Source organism: Mustela putorius, unplaced genomic scaffold (assembly GCF_011764305.1).
Source record: "Mustela putorius furo isolate JIRA1106 unplaced genomic scaffold, ASM1176430v1.1 tig00000224_pilon_pilon_pilon, whole genome shotgun sequence".
In the NCBI taxonomy this organism is placed as follows: Eukaryota; Metazoa; Chordata; class Mammalia; order Carnivora; family Mustelidae; genus Mustela; species Mustela putorius.
This window is the reverse complement of record NW_025421321.1, coordinates 30812548-30835679: the sequence shown is the minus strand read 5'-3', so window position 1 is coordinate 30835679 and position 23132 is coordinate 30812548. Positions and strand designations below refer to the sequence as shown.

Below are 23132 nucleotides of genomic sequence, written 5' to 3'. Positions count from 1 at the left end.
ATTATCTAACTGCGTACAAATGACAGAACTAAACATATGATGAGTTGGTCAGAAAAAAAAATCAGATCAATAAAGACAAACACTATTTTCTTCCCTGTATCTGCTGAAAACACACTCCAACCTAGAGGAGTACCTGGTACACTAAAACCTAGTCTAGAAAAGGAAGTAACACTAGCCATTTTTAAAACACAAAAAAGAAACAGAGCTTTGTATTTATGACCTCTATAGGCAGGGTACCTCAAAATGTATACAAAAAACAATTTGGTGGAAGATAAGAGGAACAATTTAATACTGAATAGTTTAGCACTGAGGTTGTGGCTAGATGTTTTCTCACAAATTGTCTTATTGGTCTTGTAAAACAAGAAGTCACAAAAGAGGGGTGCCTAGCTGGCTCATTCAGAAGAGCATCCAACTTTTGGTCTCAGGGTTGTGAGTTCGAGCCCCATATTGGGTGTAGAGATTACTAACAAAATACATAAACTCTTAAAAAAAAAAAAAGTCACAAAAGAAAAACCAACACATCTTTATAAAATACCAAAATTCAGTCTTTAAAAAATAACTATTAATGAGACTCCACTAAACATTTAAATTATCCCCCCCAAATTTACTATTTCAAAGAGAAAACATTATATGATAATTAAGTTCCAGAAAAGAAAAACACAACATGGAGCTAATTAAGTACGTTAAACAACAAAATTTTCGTAAAGACATCTGCCAGATTCCAACAGTCCTCAAGGCTTAGGGACCCTCAGTGATTTATGACCAAATATGATGGGATCTCAATCATACAAGTAAAGTACTTGCTCTTTCCTTTGTACATGAAATGTTCACCTCAAAGTTTTGTGTCCTTTCTTTTTTTTTTTTTTAAGATTTTATTTATTTATTTGACAGAGAGAGATCACAAGCAGGTGAGTGGCAGGCAGAGAGAGAGCAGGAAGCAGGCTCCCCGCTGAGCAGAAAGCCCGATGCAGGGCTGGATCCCAGGACCCTGGGATCATGACCTGAGCCGAAGGCAGCGGCTTAACCCACTGAGCCACCCAGGCGCCCCATTTTGTGTCCTTTCACCATTGAATTCCTGTTTTATTCTTGCAAAATCTTTTATTTCTGTTGAAGAAAAACATTCATTCTAAGATAAGTAATTAGTTCACCAGTTTATGCTCATTTTCTTTAGTTCTGTAGATTTCCATAAACATATACTGCTTTAGTTACTTCTCTATTACTTTGGCTTCTTCCTCTTCCTGAAGTATACTATATTGTGTTAAAAGAAAAAAGTCAATGAGTGTACTTGGCCACTGATCACCAGATGTACTTTCTGGATCAAAGAAATAAGTAATACAGACAAACTAGCAGGAGAAAGCAATTTAAATACAGAAGGGAAAACAAAAAACCCACCATTACCACATCTAGTTCCTGAAGACAGTCCCCAAGCACTCCATTTATTACGGTAACTAGAAGTACTATGCCAACATATATTGAATTCTCACTATAAAAATTTGAGGCCATGCCCTATTTATACTTCAAATCACATTGTTTGGCTACTTTTAATACAGTGGTTCTCTGTATGAATTCATCCAACTCTGGACGAATACTGGAATCACTAACTTTAACGAATACTGATATCCAGGTCCCATTCCCACAGATTCTTATTTAATTGGTCTCAACACCATCCTGAGCATGAAAAATTTTAAAGCCCCACAAGTGATTCTTACGTGCAGCCATCATTGAGAACAAATGATTTAAAACGACATAAACTGAGGCAGTAATTTAGTTACTTTGGGGTATATCAATACACACATATGCACATATACACAGAGTTCAAAAAAGTAGGTCATTCTTTTTGGAAGCAACCTCTCAGTATCCTAGAATCATTAATCCTCTCTCAAGTTCATTCAATGTCTACATATGAAAATAACTTTGACTTTGTTGCCTATAAATGTTCTAAAAACTGGGAATTTGATATAGTAGAGGACTTCAGAAATAATATTCACTTAGAGGCTGACAGAAGTACTAACCAAGGATCCAGGTCTCACAAAAACATTTCCTATAGGATTTGGGCTGTATATTTTATTGCCAGCCTAGGTTAATATTGATATATTGATTTAAGAATATATTTGCATTCAAAGGACTTGTGGGCTAAAGAGCAATTTCAATATCAATGTTGTTAACTACTATATTATATTACAAACACATTTTTTTGGCTCCTAAAAGTTGGTGTCAATGGTTTTGGGGAGAAAAAAATCAATTTGGTAATCTCCATTTTAGTTTTCATTTTACCACATAGTACCTCTGTCTAAATGAAGTCGCATCTATCTCAGACACCTTCTCTAGAAAATGGGGATAGACTATCTCACCTGTATAATTCGTCAGGTAAGTGCTTAAGGACTCTCTGACTTCTAATACTTGTTGATTACACTGTGATAGTTAAACTTTCTAGAAACATCAATGTCCATTTATTTACATATTGTCTGTTACTGCTTTTCAGCTACAACAACAAAGCTGAGTACTTATGACAGAAACTATATGGTTGTCAATTAACTATCTGGCCACTTTGAAAAAAAATTTGCCAACATGTTTTAATTGATAACAAAATGTCCCTGAAGCTAGCCAGCAAATTATTTGTAGTGATGTTTAGATTTACTGTTGGCAGAATCTTTCTACACTTAAAAAAAACAAAAAAACAGACAAACAAACAGCTGAATGCCACTTTGGGTAACAAGATCAAAGAAAAAAATTTAAAGATTTTAAAGTAGATTTAAAAATCCCTGTGTTGATACCCAATAAATTCAGATGACATGTAAGTTACTAAAATCAAAAGGCACATTATAAACTGAATTCAAGAAAAAACAGGAAAGTATCAAGTTAAAGAAGTACTGTAAGAGCTTTCTAGGAACGTCATAAAATAGATATACGTGTTTTGATATTCCTGCCCAAATGATAAATACTTAAAGACAAAATGAAATAATCACTACTGCCACATAAAAATTGAACAGCCTGTACAAATGGCTAGTGAAACTTAGATATGCAAGTATGTTTACCACACCTTTCTAATCTGTTACATTTTTGGTCTAGGAAGAGTAGGAGGAAGGCCATATAGGACAATGGTTAAGAGCAAAGACTTCAGGGTCAGACAAACCAAAGTCAATTAAGGCAACAGCATTATTTCACAATAACTGTATAAAAGATTCTCCAAATGCATTTTTAAAAAGAATTATTTTTTTAAATGAATTACCTTTTAAATTAAAATTAATGTCCTCATGGAACTACAAACACTGAAAAATCCTAAGAAACTTAAGAAAAGAATATGTGAAGGAAACTGACAGCTAAAAAAAATACTCTCATCTGTAGAAGAAAAATAAATTTTTATTAAAGGATGTAACAGAAGCACTTATTTGATTATTTATCTGAAAATAAATCTGGTTAGCTAATTCAGTGATCTGGGTTCTCTCTTCCTAATTATGGGTTGCTGCTTTTTTCTTTTCTTTTCTTTTTTTCCCAAAAGGCATATACCAGGTCATTAAAAGTCTGATCTGGCAGTCATCTGAAGCACAAACTAAATGACTTCAAAAAAACAATGTAGATGCCAAAATTATCTGCTATAATGACTATGGGAAATGTAAGAAAAAGAGGACTGTTTTGTAAATAATCAAGATCAAATTAAAAATTATCTGTGGGCTCAATGACAGAGATTGCACATTTAGGGTCTTTAGGAACAAATACATTACTGTAATTAAGATACACTGCCGATAAAGACGACTGGGTGAGACAGTTACATTCCGTGTTGTTTAATCTGTTTCTGCTCTTTATTCAGCAACTCTATCACTGCTTTAGAGATTCTGACCAAATGCCAAGAATTCTGAGATCTAACCAAAATGGAGTAGCAGCCAACTTCTGTGCAATCACCTTAATGACCCATTTCGTACTTCTGAGATAGCTGCCAGAACCATGAGGCTGCTGTCCAGATTCTATCCAAAACTGGGAATATCTAAGTTTTCAGATGATTCCATCTCTGAAAAGGGATTCTAGGAAACAGGATCTGTTCCTATTATTCTTATTACCTTTGCAAAGAAGACTGTTACATAAAATCAATCTGAATATATAGCTAACATGTAATGAGAAATATAGTTTAGAAAAGGAAATTAAGTTTGATTTACCTGTCCACTTTTCCCTATTTCCAGCTCCATGATGGCAACAGGGGTATGTATCTGAGCTGAATGCCTTGACTGTGATTTGCCGTCAACTCTCCAACTCAGGCCCCGAAGCCCACTGTCCCAACGGCTCTGGTTCATGAGACTCTCTCGAATTTTTATCTTGTGGCTTTTCCAGAATTTGGAAATGACAGCAGCTTGGTCAGATGAGATCCCACCTTGCTTTTTGGTTTGAGCAGTCAAGAACGCCTCCAGCTGGTTGAAATCCATGTCTGCAGATGCAATTGACTATAATGACAGAAAAAATAATAAATTTGAATTTGGTAAATAAATAGAAAAAGACAGCTTCTTAACTACAGATCATATTCTGAATGATTATCAACCACTGAATAGGCTTTCAAAAAGGGTCGTCAATGACAGGGATAAGAATAAGCTCTTTAAAAGAACAAAAATATCCTTTTTACAAATATTAAGTATCAGAAAAATCTACTTGTCAAAAATTCCATGTCACTCAAATTCTGTATCAATAACTAGAATCTAATTCTTAAATACTGAATTTCAAGGTGTGAAATAATACAAATAATTAAAGAAATTTAAACTAAATAATGAAACAAGAAAACAAATTAATTCATCCTCTGATGAAATCTTACATAATTTCACAATGCCATGTAAGCCAGGCTTGGCTTGATATACTATAACTGTATAATGCCTTGTCCATAGAAGCACAAACTAAATTTTGTTAAACAAATACATTATGTTAGCTGTGTTAAGTCCATCTTTAGTCAACTAGCTCATTCACAATACTACTCTGAAATTGCATATTTTTTAATGTTTCCCCATAAATTTTCAAAATTTAGGGACACCTGGCAGGCTCATGGGTTACGCCTCTGCCTTTTGGCTCAGGTAATGATCTCGGGGTCCTGGGATCGAGCCCTGCATCGGGCTCTCTGCTCAGCAAGGAGCCTGCTTCCCCCGCTCCCTCTGCCTGCCTCTCTGCCTACTTGTGATCTCTCTCTGTCAAATAAATAAATAAAATCTTTAAAAAAATTTTTTCAAAATTTAATTGCCACTGCCATTATTTTTCATGATTTTACTTATTTGACAGAAAGAGTGAGTAAGAGAAAGTGAGCTCGAGTAGAGGAGGAGCAGAAGGAAAGGGAAAAGCAGAAGGCAAACGCTTAACCGACTGAGCCACCCAGGCACCCTGCCATTGCTGTTTTGAACAGTAAGTTGCTACATAAACTGAAATGGAAAATCATCAAAAGTCTGTGGCAATGGAGCCTTCAAGAGGGCAGTGACTGTTAATGATGTGGTCTCAGGACAAAACTTTCTTTGCCTCTTCTTTGGTATATCCTTATCCTCCCCTGGCCACGGGGACTGGCACGAGGTCCAAACCAGACAAATCAGAGTATCCTCCTTTCTCTGGACACAACAGCTGATCCAAATCAATCTCCTAATTTAGAGCAGGAGAAAAAATGGTCTTGCCTCTTGAGGTCATGGTCATATTCAGAAGAATATGAGGCTAGGATGCAGACTGCTCTCTTTGATCTTTTCACAAAGGCCTGATTGCAATAAAAAGAATGAAGCCAAGCAGAGTTGAGAGTGTGTTCTAAAGGAGTGATACCCCTGCTCTAGAATTCCCTCCCAAGGCCCTGGTTCCTGTAAGCTTTCCTCCAATTCAATATGCTATCTCAGCATCCTTTCAACCTTCAGGTACCAAGAAATTTGATATACTATTCAAGATAGTTTAAGCTATAGTCCTATCATTTAGAACCAAAACTTCAGACTAAACTTGGGCAGTAGCAGTGAGAACAAAGGAGTGTAAAGGAAGATAGTATACAAGCAGAGTATAGGATGAGAAGTAGGACGGGGGCTGACAGACAAACATACTGCCTTTCCTTCTTCAATTAATGTTAAAAAAAAAAACTATATGATAAATATAATGACTTTCTGATAAAGGTATTTCACGGTATAATTCAATAAACATTTATTGAATACCTGCTTATTTACAGGGTTTAGGGACCCAAATTCCCTACCTAAGCCACTTAATAGAAACATCAATTTGTATAATATACTATAATTAAGTCAAATTATTTCTACTAGCACTTTGCTTCACAATATCACATCACAATGTAGATGATTCATATCATTTTTTTCCTCAAATCATATGAAGATGCCTACTTTGATATAACCTAACCTGTGGCAGAATTTATTTTGGTTGGCTTCCAGTCAATAATATATTAAACTGGGATCAATTCATCCAGATTTAGAATAATCAGAAATCAAATAAGGAACTGACTGTGGTTCAAATTCCAAGTCATCAATTTTCATTTATTTAAGAAATATCTGAATAGCTACCATGAAACAGACAATGTTCAAGGCATGCCACCTCTATCCACCAGGAGCCTCAGCTGGCAGCCTGGTACTCACTTATTCCTGATTCTTCCCTCTTCTTCACAACTTGAATTAGTGGTTGACAACAATGGCTGCATACTACAATCATGAGGTACATTTTTTTTTTAAAGATTTTATTTATTTGACCAAGAGAGATCTCAAGTAGGCAGAGAGGCAGGCAGAGAGAGAGGAGGAAGCAGGTCCCCGCTGAGCAGAGAGCCCGATGTGGGGCTGGATCCCAGGACCCTGGGATCATGACCTGAGCTGAAGGCAGAGGATTTAACCCACTGAGCCACCCAGGTGCCCCCATTTTTTTTTTTTTTAAGATTTACTTATTTATTTGAGAGAGAGAGGGAGCTTGAGTGAACAGGGGGAGGGGCTGAGAAAGAAGGAAGAAGAGTCTTAAGCACACTCCACGCTGAGCCCAGAGCCCCATGTGGGGCTCAATCCCATGACCCTGAATTCATGACCTCAGCTGAAACCAAGAGTCTGATGCTTAATCAACTGAACTGTACACCCAGGTGCCCCATGAGGTACGTTTTTAAAATATGAATTCCTAGACTCTTTCCCAGAAGTTCTGATTTCTAAAAATTCTAAAACAAGGCCTAGGCATTGGCATTGTTTACAAGTTTCCCAAATAATTTTAATGAGCAACAAAGGTTAAGAACTAAGCCTACAACATTTTGTTTACCAACCTCTACTGATTCTTATATCTGAAATAATTCTCTAATAATGTGTCCCTTCTGCTCTGTCCCTACTACCGAGTACTGAGTACTCAAGAGCAATCACTTTCTTGTGCCTAAACTAGGCTTCTATCTTATACCTCCTCAACTCTATCTTCTATCGTAATCTATCTAAAAATGTCAGGGCACCTAGATGATTCAGTGAGTTAAGCCTCCAACTCTTGATTTTGGCTCAGGTTGTGGTCTCAGGGTTGTAAGATTGAGCCCCACTTCAAACTAGGTACTCAGCACAGAGCCCGCTTGTCCCTCCCCTCTGTTCTTCCTCGCACTCCTCCTCTCTCTCTGAAATAAATAAACAAACAAAATCTTTTAAAAATTTTAAAAAATTAAATGTCAGTAGGATACTATCACTTCCCTGTGTTAAGGTTTCCAAGAGTTGGCTATTATTACCTGCTATAGTGGTTATTAATTATAAAAATTCTGGTGTAAGTTTTAAGTTACAAATAATATTATTACTATTAAAAGGATTAAAGTTTATAAAATTTATTTTTATAAATATAATTTGGAGGGTTTTTGAGGTTAACTTTATATTAACAATTCCTGCTTCATTTTGTTTCCTTGAATAGAAGAAAAAATTTCAAATGAACACAAAAAGGTAATAGGAGAGAAAAGAGAGGTAAACCCATGCCAAGTTATTCATGGTTACTTCAGAGAAAAGAAACTGATATATATAAATATATATGTTTCCTATCAAAATTCTGGAAAGAATTTTTGTATATATACACAAAATTATTCTAAAATTTATATGGAAAGCCAAAGAAAGCAGAATAGATAAAAACCATTTTTGAAAACAAAAATAATAAAGTGGGAGAAATCAGTCTTCCCATTTCAAGACTTAAGATGTAGCTACAATAATCAAGACTATGGTATTTGCAGAGGAGAGGAGACATAAGCTAATGGAATAAAATAAATAACACAAAAATAGATCCACACAAACATGAACACTGATTTTTGACAAAGATATAAAAGCAATCCAGTGAAGAAAAGAAAGGTAGCCTTTTCAACAAAAGGTAGTTAAGGAAGTAGATATACTTAAGTTAAAAAAAAAAAAAAAAAGAACCTCAACATAAATTTCCTAACTTATATAAAAATTAACTTAAAATAAACCATGGGTTTAGATATAATATAAAAGCATAAATCTTTTTTTAAAAATAGAAGATAATCTTTGGTGTCTACTTAGAACCAGGCAAAGAGTTTCTAGATTTGACACCAAAGCATGATCCAAAAAAGAAAAACGATTATATTTGACCTTATCAAAATTAACTTTATCCTGTGCAAAAAAACACTGTGAAGAGGAAAAGACAGCCTACAAACTGGGAGAAAAAAATTCAAAACAAGTATCTGACAAAGTACTAATATGTAGACTATATGAAGAACTTCCAAATTTCAACATTAAAAAAACAAAACAAGCCTATCAGAAACTGGACAAAAGATGAGAGACATTTCACCAGAGTGGATATATAAATGGCAAATAAGTACATGAAAAATGTCCAACATTAGCCATCAGAAAACTGTGAATCAAAACCACAATGAGAGACACCTGGTTGCTCAGTTAGTAGAGCATTTGACTCTTGATCTCATGAATTCAAGTCCAATACTGGTTATAGAGATTATTTTTTTAAATAATACTTAAATACAATAAATAAGACCACAATGAATTAGGATGGTTACAATTTAAAAACAGTGATAAGACCAAATGCTGCCAGGAATACAGAGAAATTTGATCACTTACACATTGCTGGTGGGAATGTAAAATGGTACAAACATAATGAAAAAGTCTGTCAATTTACTAAAGAAACTAAACATGCAATTACCATATGACCTAGCAATAACATTTCTGGGAATTTATCCTATAGAAAGGAGGACTTGGGTCCAAAGAAAAAGCTATAATACACAAATGTTTCCAGCAGCTTTATTTGTAATACCCCAAAATTTAAAATAAACCAGATGTCCTTTAACAGGTAAATGGTTAAACTACAAAACACCCACACACGGAATACTTCTCTGCAATAAAAGGAACCAGACCATTGGTATTTCAAACTGAATGAATTTCCAGAACATTATGCTGAATGAAAAAGGCCATTCAGAAAAGGTTCTACACTGTATTATTCCATGTATGTAATATTTTTGAAAGAACAAAATTACCGAAATGGAAAACAGCTTAGTGGTTGCCAGGGGTTAGAAAAGGAGTGAGGGCTCTTTGAGGAAGACATGATCACAGCTACAGCAGAGCTCAGGCCCACGGGTTCCTGCTTCTGACTCACCACTGTTCACACTTGTCCAGGAACGAGTTGGTTAGAAAGCCACAACATTGCCACAGTTTTGAAAAGATGCTAAAAAGACACCTGTGGAACTGGAGGTGCTCATACACCAAATTAGAATTACCCTAACCAGCCACGGTGTAAAATCTCTGGATAAGATGCCTACTAGAACTCTAAGAATCAGTACAAGAAAAACTCCTTGGGCTGAAAAGTCTAAGACAATATATTTATTTTTTTAAGATAAGGATCCATAGGGACTCACTGACTCACACAGTACTTCTGAAATTGTTAAACAGATTACTTCCATCAGTATTTAATCAGGAGTCAAGACTGAAGTCACCACTGCAGATACTTACATTTTAATGAACTATTTAAATATTTTAATAAACTGATTATCAGTTGTTTGAAAATAAAGGAAGAGGTGAGGATGGGTGGGAAGAAAATGAATGTGGCTATAAAACTTCAACATGAGGGATCCTACTGGTAATGGAAGGTTCTATATCTTGACTGAATCAATGGCAATGTAGTACTATAATGGGTTTTCTTTTAGATTTTTTTAAAAAGATTATATATTTATTTATTTGACAGACAGAGATCACAAGTAGGCAGAGAGGCAGGCAGAGAGAGAGAGAGGAGGAAGTAGGCTCCCCACTGAGCAAAGAGCCCCATGCGGGGCTCGATCCCAGGACCCTGGGATCATGACCTGAGCTGACGGCAGAGGCTTTAACCCACTGAGCCACCCAGGCACCCCTCTTACAGATTTTTTAATTTATTCATTTGAAAGAGAGTGAGCAAGAGCACGAGCAGGGGGAAGGGCAGAGAGAGAGAGGGAGAAGCAGACTTCCTGCTTATCAGGGAGCCTGATGTGGGGCTCGATCCCAGCACCCTGGGATCATGCTGAGTCGAAGGCAAACACTTAACCAACTGACCCACCAGGTGCCCCAAAAAGTACTACAGTTTTGCAAAAGGTTACCATTAGAAGAAGCGCTCAAGTGTACAAGGATATCTCTTTCTACTATTATGTACAGCTGCACATCAATCTATAATTATCTCTAAATAAAAAGCTTAATTAAAAAAAACCCTGTAAAGACTTCTCTAGCTTCCAGATTTCAGTTCTAATTCTTCAGTATGGTTTACAAGGTGAATCATAAACTAGCTTTGTGTCTCTTCATCTTCTGCTACCTCTTAAAATCTTCCACCCACTCAATCTCCCTCCATCCATACTGAACTCATTTTAGCTCATAAAACAGCTGATCTTTGCCTATGTTGTTCCTTCTGCCTAGAACATTTTAGTTGCTATTCCTTCCACCCCTTTTGTTGGCACTACCTTTTTTTTCAGGCTTTAACACAGATGTTACTTCGTAGGCTGCACAGTAAAGTAGTGATATTTATCACAATGTAGGGGAACTGCCAGGTCCATACCTCGCTCTAACATGTAAGCACTTCTAGAGGGCAGAAACCTTGCCCCACTTGTTCATATTAAACAGCTGGGTCCTAGCATAGTGAATGCCACATAATAGGGGGTCAGTAAATATATGATGAATGAATGAATGAATCTGGACTCCAAAAAACCTCGTCTAGACTACTCATTTGACCTTAGGAAAATCTTTTAGTCTTGTTGCACCTGGGTTTCCTTATTACAATATATTAGTATAGAATATGACAATTTTAAAACTCGGCTACAAAATTCTTTGACCCCTCTCCCACTGAAAGTTAAGAGTCTATATCCTAACTCCTAGAACACAGGCTGTGTGACTGCTTATCCAAAGGTCATAGCAATTTCAACTAAAGTTGACCCCTCAAAATCATAGGGGTTAGGGACACTGACACCCCCAGCACAATCAAAAATCCACATAAAACTTTAGCCTTATAAAGCCTTATATCCACATAAAACACTAATAGCCTTAAGCTCACTGGTTGCCTTACCTTCCCAATAACATAAACAACACATATTTTGTAATATGTACTGTATACCATATTCTTACAATAAAGGTAGAGAAAAGAAAATGTTATTAAGAAAACTCTAAGGAAGAGCAAAAACATTTACAGTACTGTACAAAACCAGCATTATCCACAATAAGTAGATCCACCCAGTTTAAACCCTTGCCGTTCAAGGATCAACTGTATATGACATTCTGGAAAAGGCAAAACCACAAAGACAGTAAAAAGATCATGGCTTCCAGGGGTTGGGGGGAAAGGAAGGGATAAACAGAACACAGATGATTTTTAGGGCAGTGAAACTATTCTATATGATAAAGTAATGGTAGATACACATCATTATACATTTGCCAAAATCCATTAAATATACAACATCAAGAGTGAACCCTAATGTAAACTATGGACTTTGGGTGATGTTGGTTCATCCACTGTAACAAATCCACCACTCTGGCGCAGGATATTGATTGTTGGGGAGGCTGTGCATATGAGACAGGGGGCATATGGAAAGTCTATACTTTCTGCTCAATTTGGCTGTGAACATTAAACTACTATAAAAATTAAAGTCCTTTAAAAAAAAAAAAAAGGCAAGTTTAAAAAAGATCATGGCAGAGTGAGGCTGTGTCAATTTTCTGGCTTGGGTTTTAAGAAACTGGCAACTTCCATTTTGTCCCTTGTAAGATGCTTGCTCGTAGAACCCAGGTACTATGCTGTAAGGAGCTCATAGAGACTAGCGCATAAGTACTCTGGTCTCCAGTCCTCCGCCTATCACTAAGCTTCCAGCCAAAAGCCAGAACCAAATAGCCAGTTACAGATGCATTTTGGGAGTGGATCATATGGCCTCCAGTTGAGAAGGCACCTTGTGAAGAGAGCCTTCCCCTCTGAGTTCTGCCTAAAGTTCAGATTCATTAGCTAAATAAATGACTGCTATTGTTTTAATAAATAAATAAAAGGGGCACCTGGGTGGCTCAGTCAAGTTAAGCATATTATTCTTGGTTTCGGCTTAGGTCATGATCTCAGGGTCATGAGACTGAGTTCTGAGTAGGCTCTGTGCTCAGTGCAGAGTCTGCTTGAGATTCTTTATCCCTCCCTCTCTGCTCCTCCTGCTCATGTTCTCACTCTAAAATAAATAAATCTTTAAATTAAATTTAAAAAATAAAATAATAAGCAAATAATGAATAATCAACTGAACTGGAAAATGATGCCTTTTTTAGTAAAGTGCTCATTAAGTATCAAGTATATTACTTATTTAAGTAATTAAAATTAAGAGGCTAAAAAAATTAAAAGGCTAATATTTGAAAATGGGAAACTTTGATATTCATCAACCCTAAAGCATATTAGTCCTAAGGCAACCTATTGTAATTTAATACTTACACAGAATCATTAATCTCTTCTTCCTTCTTGAAAGCAAGAGTATTTACAGTTGGCACTAAAGATAAGCCACAGAAAATTCTTATTACTCATTGGTAGACAAAACATAGCTTTTCCATTAAACTTCTAGTTTATTAGAATAGTATTTCAAACAAAGGCTCAGTGCTCAAAACAGATAACTGGTACTTAGTGAGATATATACTTTCATACAATGTAAACTTCACAGAGCAAAGTGATTCCATATTATCACATAATAAGAATGTTTCAGTGACACACACTTCTGCTTCTGGTTTTTCAATAAAAATGGCAACCTCTCTGAAAAGGAAACCAGAAAATACCTTTAAAAGCTACTAGGTTCCAGATGCACTTGTTCTCATTTTTAATTAAGAAACTTTCATTTTTACAGGCATTTTAGATTCACAGCAAAACTAACCAAAAAGTAGAGTTTCCAAATACTCACAATTCCTCTACCCATGCACAAACAGCTTTCCCTACCATCAATATCCACATCAGCGTGGTACTTTGTTACAATGGACAAATCAATATTGACACATCATTATTAACCAAAGTCTATAATTTACAATAGGGTTCAGTATTGTTGTACATTCTGTAAGTTTTGTCAGAAGTATACACAACATGTATCCACCCTTATATATCACACAGAATAGTTACTCTGCCCTAAAACCTCTTGTGTTCTACCTCTTCATCTCCCCCTCCCTCCACCAAAACAATCTATAAATGTCAAATGGATCTAGTTAACTGATTGACTGTTTGGTTCAACTATGTCCTTATTGATCTTCTGCCTGTTGGATCTATTATGAATCATAGGATATAGGGGCATACATGCTGAGGAAGATGTCCTCAACATCTTCTAGAAGATTTGACCCCTTTATTATTATGTAATGTCCCTCTTTATCCATAACAATTCTCCTTGCTCTAGACTCTGCCTTAGGGGCACCTAGGTGGCTCAGTAGGTTAAGCATCTGCCTTCAGCTCAGGTCATGATTCCATGGTCCTGGGATCAAGTCCTGTATTGGGCCCCCTGCTCAGGGTTAAGCTTGCTTCTCCCTCTCCCTCTGCCTGCTGCTACCCCTGCTCATGCTCGCTTGCTCTCTCTGTCAAACAAATAAATAAAATATTTTAAAAAATAAATAAATAAACTCTGCTTTATCTGAAATTAATAAAGCAACTCCAGTTTTCATTTGATTAGTGTTATCATGGTATATCTTCCTCCATCTTTTTACTTTTGACCAATATGTGTCACATGTAAAATGGGTTTCTTATAGAAAACATATAGTTGGGTCTTGTTTTTTCATCTACTCCAACAGTCTCAGTCTTTTAATTGGTGTAAAACACGGATGGTATAAAAATTGATACAACTGCAAAGAGAAATGGATGAATCCACGATTATAGTGGGAGAATTAAACACCCTTCTATTGGTAATTAAAAGATCCAGCAGGCAGAACACAGTTTAAATAAACAATACTACCAACAGGACCTAAATGACCTCTATAGAGTACTTCATACAACAGCAGCACAATATACATTCTTTTCAACCTCACAAAGAACACTGACCAAGAGAGACCACATTCTCAGCTATACAACACATCTTAATACATTTAAAAGAATAGAGATTATACATGTCTGGGGTGCCCGGGTGGCTTAGTCAGTTAAGCATCTGCCTTCAGCTGAGGTCGTGATCTCAGAATCCTGGGAGAGAGCCCTGTGTTGGGCTCCCTGTTCAGCAGGAAGTCTGATTCTTCTTCTCCCTCTGCCCACCCCCCACCTCCAGCTTGTGCTCTCTGGCTCTCAGTTAAAAAAATAAATAAATAATCTTTAAAAAAGAGAGAGAGAGAGAGAAAGATATCATACAGGTCTGCTCTCAGACAACAATGGAATTAAAGTAGAAATCAGTAACAGAAAAAGGGAGCTAAAAAATTCCAAAATAGTTGGAAATTAAATAACACACTTTTTTAAAAAAAGATTTTATTTGAGAGAGAGCGCACAAATAGACAGCATGTGAGCAGGGGGGAGGGGCAGAAGGAGAGGGACAAGCTGACTCCTGGCTGAGCAGGGAGCCTAAGGTTAGGCTTGGTTCCAGGACCCTGGAATCATGACCTGAGCTGAAGGCAGACACCAACTGAGCAACTCAGGTGCCCCAAATAACACACTTTTAAATAACACATATGTCAAAGAAATACCAAAAGAAATTTTAACATATTTTAAACAAATTTAAAATGAAAATACCTGAATTTGTGGGATGCAATAAAGGCAACTGTTACAAAGAAATTAATAGCACTGAATACATATATTAGAAAGGAAGAAAAATCTAAATGAATAATCTAAACTTTCACTTTAGGAAACTAGAAAAAGAAGAGCAAATTAATCCAAATTAAGCAGGAGAAAAGAAATAATAAAAATTAGAGCAAAAATCAATGAAACTGAAAGCAGGAAATCAACTGAGAAAATTAATTAAACCAAAAGCTGGTTCTTCAAAAAGAGCAACAAAATTAATAAACCTCTAGCCAGGTAAACTAAGGGAAAAAAAAAGAGAAGAAACAAATTACTAGCATCAGAAAAGAAAGACAGGCCATCATTACTGACCTCATGAACATTAAAAGGATAATAAAGGACTATTATGAACAACTATATGAACACAAACTTGATAACCTGGAAGAAATGAAACAGTTTCTGGAAATTCACAATCTACAGCAACTCAAGAAATGAATCACCTGAATAGGCCTATGTCTATTAAAGAAATTAAGTCCATAATTATTAACTTTCTAAAACAGAAAGTACCAAGTCCAGATCAGTTTACTGGTGAGTTTCATCAAATATTTAAGGAAAGAATTATACCAATTCCCTACACTCTTTCAGAAAAGAGAAGCAGAAGGAATACTTACAAACACATTCCATGAGATAAGCATTATTCTAATACCAAAACCAGACAAAGATGTTACAAAAAAAAACAACCACAAACTAATATCTCTCATGAACATAAATACAAAAATCCTCAACAACCTATTAGCAAATCAAATCCAATAATGTCTAAAAAGATTTATACACCACACCAACTGGGATTTATGTCAGAGATGCCAGGATGGTTCAATATTCAAAACTCAATTAATTTAATCCATCATATCAACAGGCTAAAAAAGATAAGTTATATGTTCACATCAATAGATGCAGAAAAAGCAACAAATGCTAACAAGTATACAGGACAACAAGAAATCTTTCTCATTACAGGTAGAAAGGCAAAACGGAATATCCACTTTAGATGACATTAGCAGTTTCTTACAAAACTAAACATATTCACACTCCTTGGTATTTAACCAAATGAGTTAAAAGCTTATATCCAAACAAAAACTTACACATGGATATTTATAGCAGCTTTACTCATAACTGCCAGAGCCTGGAACCAACCAAGATGTCCTTTAGTAGGAGAATGGCTAGATAAATTATGATAAACTATTCATCCAGACAATGGAATATTATTCAGTACTACTAAAATAAAAAAAATAAATTTAAAAAAAGAGCTATCAGGGGCGCCTGGGTGGCAGTGGGTTAAGCCGCTGCCTTCGGCTCAGGTCATGATCTCAGGGTCCTGGGATCAAGTCCCACATTGGGCTCTCTGCTCAGCAGGGAGCCTGCTTCTCTCTCTCTCTCTCTCTGCCTGCCTCTCTACCTGTGATCTCTCTCTGTCAAATAAATAAATAAAATCTTAAAAAAAAAAAAAGAGCTATCAAGCCATGAAAAAACAAAAGAAACTTAAATGTATACTACCAATGGGAAGATGCCAACACAAAAAAGCTATATACTTTATGATTCCAATTATATGACATTCTGGAAAGGGCAAAACCATGGACCCAGTAAAAAATCAATGGCTGCCAAGGGTTCAGAGGGAGAGAAGGATAAATAGGTGGGGCACAATAGTATTCAGGTGGTAATACTATTCTATATACTGTAATATACTATTCTATATATTGTACAGAATCTGACACTATAAAGGTGGACACAAACCATTACAGGTTTATAGAGATGGAATGTACCAACAAAATGTACAACATAAGGAGCAAACTATGAACTTTAGTTAATAATAATGTAATCAACATCAGCTCATCAATTGTAACAAACATACTATACTAATTGCATAGGGAAGGAGTGTGAGGGGATGTAAAATAATTCTCTGTACAGAGACCTAAAAACCTAAAATTAAACCTAAAATTGCTCTAAAAAAAGAAAGGCTATTTTTAAAAAATGACTGACAGATATAACATACATAAATTTTAGATATGCTAAAATAAGAAAAGTCAAACACAGAGAGTATAGACTGTCTGATTCCATTTAGGAAGTTCAATAAGTGAATTAGAATTGTATCTACCAACATGGATAGAGTACAAACACAGAATGCTGAACAGTAACCAAAAAAAAAGGCAAATGCACACAAACACATAATGTATGATGCTATTTATATGAAATTGCTAGATAACAAATACTATAAATAGTATAAATTTTAAAATATATATGCATAGTAAGACTGTTCAGTCATATATGAGATTGTTATATACTTAATGCAGGATATTGATTATTTCAGAGCATAGAATGAAATCTGAGAGACGTGGAGGGCTCTAATAGCATCTACAATTTTCTTTGTTACCGTTTTCAATAAAACTTTAATTTTAGATTAAAAATAGAAAAAGTAGGGGTGCCTGGGTGGCTCAGTGGGTTAAGCCTCTGCCTTTGGCTCGGGTCATGATCTCAGGGTCCTGGGATTGAGCCCCGCATCAGGCTCTCTGCTCAGTAGGGAGCCTGCTTCTCTCTCTCTCTTCCTCCCTGCCTCTCTGCCTACTTGTGATCACTCTCTCTCTCTCTCAAATAAATAAGTTAAAAAAATCTTTTTTTAAGAAAAGAAAAAGTTGTGAAGACAGGACAATGTTTCAGTACACCAATTTTTAAGTTTATTAACATTTTACATTACTATGGTACACTTATGACAATTAATGAACCAATACTAATACATTTTTTTTAATTTTTTAAGCATGGAGCCCAAAGTTGGGCTTGAATTCACAACCCTGAGATCAAGACCTGAGCTAAAATAATGAGTCAGATGCTTAACCAACTAAGCCATCCAGGCACCCCAATACATTATTATTAACTACAGTCTACGTTCATAGTTTCTCAGGTGTTTTTTTTTTTAAGTTTATATATATTTTTAGTACTCTGTACACCCAACATGGGACTGGAATTCACAACCCAGACATTAAGAGTTGTATGCTCTTCTAATAAGTGAACCAGGCACCTCCACAGTTTGTTGTTTTTGTTGTTGTTTTTGTCTTAAGATTTTCTTTTTTTGTTTTTTTAAAAAATTTTATTTTATTTATTTGACAGAGAGAGATCACAAATAGAGAGGCAGGCAGAGAGAGACAAGGAAGCGGGCTCCCTGCCGAGCACTGAGCCCGATGTGGGGCTCGATCTCAGGACCCCCAGATCATGACCGGAGCTAAAGGCAGAGGCCCAACCCACTGAGCCACCCAGGTGCCCCTTAAGATTTTCTTTTTAAGTAATCTCTACACCCAACATGGGGCTCAAAGTTACAACTTTGAGTTCAAGAGCTGCTTACTCTAACAACAAGACAGCCAGGTGCCCCTCATACTTTACTTTTGATCTAAAGCCCTCTTAATGTTCCAGGATCCCATCCAAGTTACATTACATTTAGTCCTCGTTTCTCCTTAAGTTCAAGTGGCTGTGATAGTTTTCAAACTCTCCTTGTTTTTGATAACTTGACAGTTTTGAGGAGTTCTGGTCAGTTATTTTGCAGAGTGCCCTTCAGCTGGAATCTGCCCGATGATTTTCTCAAAGTTAGACTGGGGTTATGGGTTTTGGGGAAGAAGACCACAGAGGTAAACTGCCATTCTCATCACACCATATCAAGGGTACATGGTATCAACAAAGCTTATTACTATTATCGACACCTGGCTGAGGTAATGTTTGTCAGGTTTCTCCACTGTGAAATAATTTTCCCAACTTCCTACACTCTCCTCTTTGGAAGAAGTCACTCTAAGAGGCCCACACTTAAGGAACAGGAAGTTATGCTTTACTTCCTTAAAGGCAAAGCACCTACATAAATCCTGTGGAATTCGATATGAACCTATAATATTTTAAAGTATATAAAAAAGGTAAGAGGACTCTTGCCTCCCTTTCTTCCCCACAGCACACACACAAAGGGAAAGAAAAACATCAAAGTAGTTATCACTGTTAAAATTAGAGTTTTTAACCTTTTTCAATCTTTTAGCACTTCCCAGATTTTCTTTAATGAGCATTTTCTACCTAGGTAATGAGATTTATTTTTTTTTAAGACTTTATTTGAGAGAGAGCGTGCACACGAGAGAGAAAAAGAGAAAGAGAGAGCACAAGTGGGGTGAAGGACAGAGGGAAAAGCAGTCTCCCCAAAGAGCAGGGAGCCAGATACAGGACTCTAATCCCAGGACTCCAGGATCATGACCTGAGCTAAAGGCAGATACTCAACTGACTGAGTCGCCCAGGTGCCCAGATTTCTTTTACTCTAACCATGCCTATAGTCACTATAGTCATTACAATCTAAGAATTACTAATTTCTCCAGCTTTATTCCACATCAAAAATATAATAAATCTCAATTAACATGAATGGTTCGTGGAGCACCTGGGTTGTTTGGTCAGTTAAGTGTTTGCCTTTGACTCAGGTCATGATCCCAGGGTCCTGGGGTCCTGCCCCACATGGGCTCCCTGCTCAGCTGGGAGCCTGTCCACTGCACCCCGCCGCCCCATGTACTCCTGCTCTCTCTCTCTCTCCCACTCTCTCTTTCTCAAATAAATAAAATCTTAAAAAAAAAAAAAAAGAAAGAAAGAGAAGAAAAATCTTAGTCCTAATAACCAGGAAGACTAAATATTAGGGACATGAATTCAATGACACAAAGCACTATTTTTTAAAAGTTCACTAGCCAGAAGCAAATTATGCAACCTCACAACTTACAGCTATTTTTAATGAACTAGGTAAAATATTGTCAAAGATAAATAATAAACTCCTAGGATAAGTATCTTATTGACCAAAAGACAAGATGACCTTGAATTTAGGTAATTATATTTTCTCAAGAATGAAAAAAAATTAATGATAGGAAATTTTCTTTGTCATGGTCAGTACAACCAGTAACTCTCATATATATATATATACTTAAAAAAAAAAAGGCAGAAAATTCTCACCCAAAATAATATATTTAACATTATTCTCACTCTGTAAATAATTAAGTCTTCTACCAGTCATATTATATGTGGGGTTTTTAATATTGTAAGGGAAAAAATATTGCTAGAATATGGCAAGTGAGTTGTTTGAGTAAAGGACAGTTATAGTTACTTCTTTAGTGGCTACATATGTCTAAGGAAAAAAGAATGATAATATATGAAATATAAATACTTGCTTCTTCAACCACTTAATGGTAATAGCAACTAAGGATTTCAAAAAGCTATGCATTCCCCTAATCTCCATTAAGTAAGTATACTGGAACACATCATGCAGATTTAAATTCGTCATTACTTCTGAAAAAAACAGACTGAGAAGCATAGAAGTCTACCAAGAACTAACAATAGTTTACGCCCATAGAAACTACTCATGGTAACCAAAAACAAATCTTTGTCAACAGTTCTGTCAAGGCTCCAAGAATTTGCTGATAAAATGTGTAGTTAAGGCTATAAACTACAGAATGCTGCAGTTGTTAGCACAAAGAAATTAACAGACCTTGAAAAATTAAAGCAATTTCCCTCTAGAGACAATTAACTAGCTTGTTAGTAAAGGGTCTTATAGAGAATTTTTTTCTCCTGATGTATTCCATCAGAATTTTTTGTCAGAAATACATATTTACACAATAAAAGACCAAATATCGGGTTAAAAGAACATAGTGGCATTTCTATAGTCTCCTGAAATGAAAATTATATAATGAACTAAAGCAAGGGAAACTATCTAAAAAACAGTTTGAAAATTAGCATTTTCTAAAGCTCTTGAAAATTCTATTTTTTAAAAAATTTTATTTATTTATTTGAGAAAGAGAAAAAGAGAGAGAAAGCATGGGCAGGGGTAGGGATAGAGAGGGAGAAGCCAATTCCCTGCTAAGCAGGGAGCCCACAATGGGCTGGATACCCAGAATCATGACCCTAGTCGAGGGCAGACATTTAACCAACTGAGCCACCCAGGAGACCCAAATTTTCCTTGTTTTTAAAAAACTAAGTATTGGGGCACCTGGGTGGCTCAGTGGGTTGAGCCGCTGCCTTCGGCTCAGGTCATGATCTCAGGGTCCTGGGATGGAGTCCCACATCGGGTTCTCTGCTCAGCAGGGAGCCTGCTTCCTCCTCTCTCTCTGCCTGCCTCTCTGCCTACTTGTGATCTCTCTCTGTCAAATAAATAAATAAAATCTTAAAAAAAAAAAAAAAAAACCTAAGTATTGGGGCACCTGGGTGGCTCAGTGGGTTAAGCCTCTGCCTTCAGCTCAGGTCATGATCTCAGGGTCCTGGGATCAAGTCCCGCATCGCATCGGGCTCTCTGCTCAGCAGGGAGCCTGCTTCCCCCTCTCTCTGCCTGCCTCTCCGTCCACTTGTGATTTCTCTCTAAAAAAAAAAAAGAAAGAAAGAAAGAAAGAAAGAAAGAAAAAACTAAGTATTTCCCTTGAAATTGTTTATGCTGTTATTTTAAGAAGAACCTCGTCCAAAATGTAAGTAAAAATAGTCCAAAAGAAAAGCAACTCAGTTTTGTCCTTTACCTTCAGTAAGTAAGTGAAATCTGATTTATTGCTCTTTTTTTTTTTAAAGATTTATTTATTTATTTGACAGACAGAAATCACAAGGAGGCAGAGAGGCAGACAGAGAGAGCAGTAAGCAGGCTCCCCGCTGAGCAGAGAGCCCGATGCGGGACTCGATCCCAGGACCCCGGGATCATGACCCGAGCCGAAGGCAGAGGCTTTAACCCACTGAGCCACCCAGGCGCCCCTGATTTATTGCTCTTAACAGTTAGTTAGAAAATGGTTTTGTGGCTCTAGGCATATTTCTCTGGACTTCAGTTTCCATAAAATTAAACAAAATTAATCCTGAGGAATGGTGTTAAACAATCTCTGCATAATACCCCCAAATATTAATGTTCCGTGCTGCTATATCTATAGACTGAACTATATAAAATTACTAGTATTCAATGGGTTTTGACTTACAGAAATGGCAATTTGAAAGAGCTCAACATACTGAATCTCCTAGGTTTTTTTTCCCTCTTAGGCACTATCTCTGACATCAACTTTTTTAAGTAGAGCAAAATGTTCATAAGTCAAGCAGAGAGAGTCAATTATCACATGGTTTCACTTATTTTTGGAGCATAACAAATAACATGGAGGACATAGGGAGATGGAGAGGAGAAGGGAGTTGAGGGAAATTGGAAGGGGAGATGAACCATGAGAGACTATGAACTCTGAAAAACAATCTGAGGGTTTTGAAGGGGCGGGGGGTGAGTGGTTGGGAGAGCCAGGTGGTGGGTATTATGGAGGGCACATACGGCATGGAGCACTGGGTGAGATGCATAAACAATGAATTCTATTACGTTGAAAAGAAATTAATAAAAAAAAAAAAAAAGAAAAAATATAAGTTGATTAGAAAATCCTTTTTACTTCAGTTTTCTTATATTGTACTACAAATAACAGATGCTGTTTAATGTTTATAATACAATAAAAGTTTTGGGTTTCCTTCTTAAAAAAAAAAAAAAAAGCCAGTAATGACAGCTGGCTCCCAGATGACATTCAGAACTGAATATACTTCACTGGAATTTTTTATAGGGGGTTAAAGGAGATAGAGAGAGGGAATCTTAAGCAGGCTCCATGCCCAGCACAGAGCCCCACGTGGGCCTTGAACTCACAAGCCTGAGATCATGACCTGAGCTGAAATCAAGAGTCAGCCACTTAACTGATTGACCCACCCAGGTACCCAAGAAATTTATTTAAAGCCTATTTTATTCCTGGAAAAAAAAAAAAAAAAAGATGATAATCTGATATGGAAACCCTCCTAAATTACTATTTCACAATTCAGTTTTGAATATTGGCAGACTTTGTATTAGCCCATTCAGTTTTATGATGTCGCTTAGTTATCAACCTATAATCGCTGTCACTGAGTTTCTACCACCTATCAGGCCCAGTTCTAAGCTCTCAAATAAGATAAATAACATATGAACTTGCCCTTGAAGAGCATTCAGTCTACTGGTTTAACCAAAAGCATTCTTGGCTTTC

At 36.4% G+C, this 23132-nt stretch overlaps 1 protein-coding gene across 4 annotated transcripts in view; it reads right to left on the bottom strand.

The window, feature by feature from the left end:
* The window catches only part of COMMD1 (copper metabolism domain containing 1), a 208149-nt gene that overhangs the window by 100219 nt on the left and 84798 nt on the right, over positions 1-23132 (bottom strand). For 3 of the 4 annotated variants that reach the window (XR_006606046.1, XM_045077889.1, XM_004742035.3), the window contains one exon: positions 4152-4433. Coding sequence is in view for 3 of the 4 variants with exons in the window: in XM_045077889.1 (XP_044933824.1) it covers positions 4152-4433 (282 nt within the window). In the remaining variant the exon portion in view is untranslated. Of the gene's footprint in view, positions 1-4151; positions 4434-12852; positions 12908-23132 lie in introns of all 4 variants that reach the window. The other variant, XM_045077890.1, reaches the window with a different exon arrangement.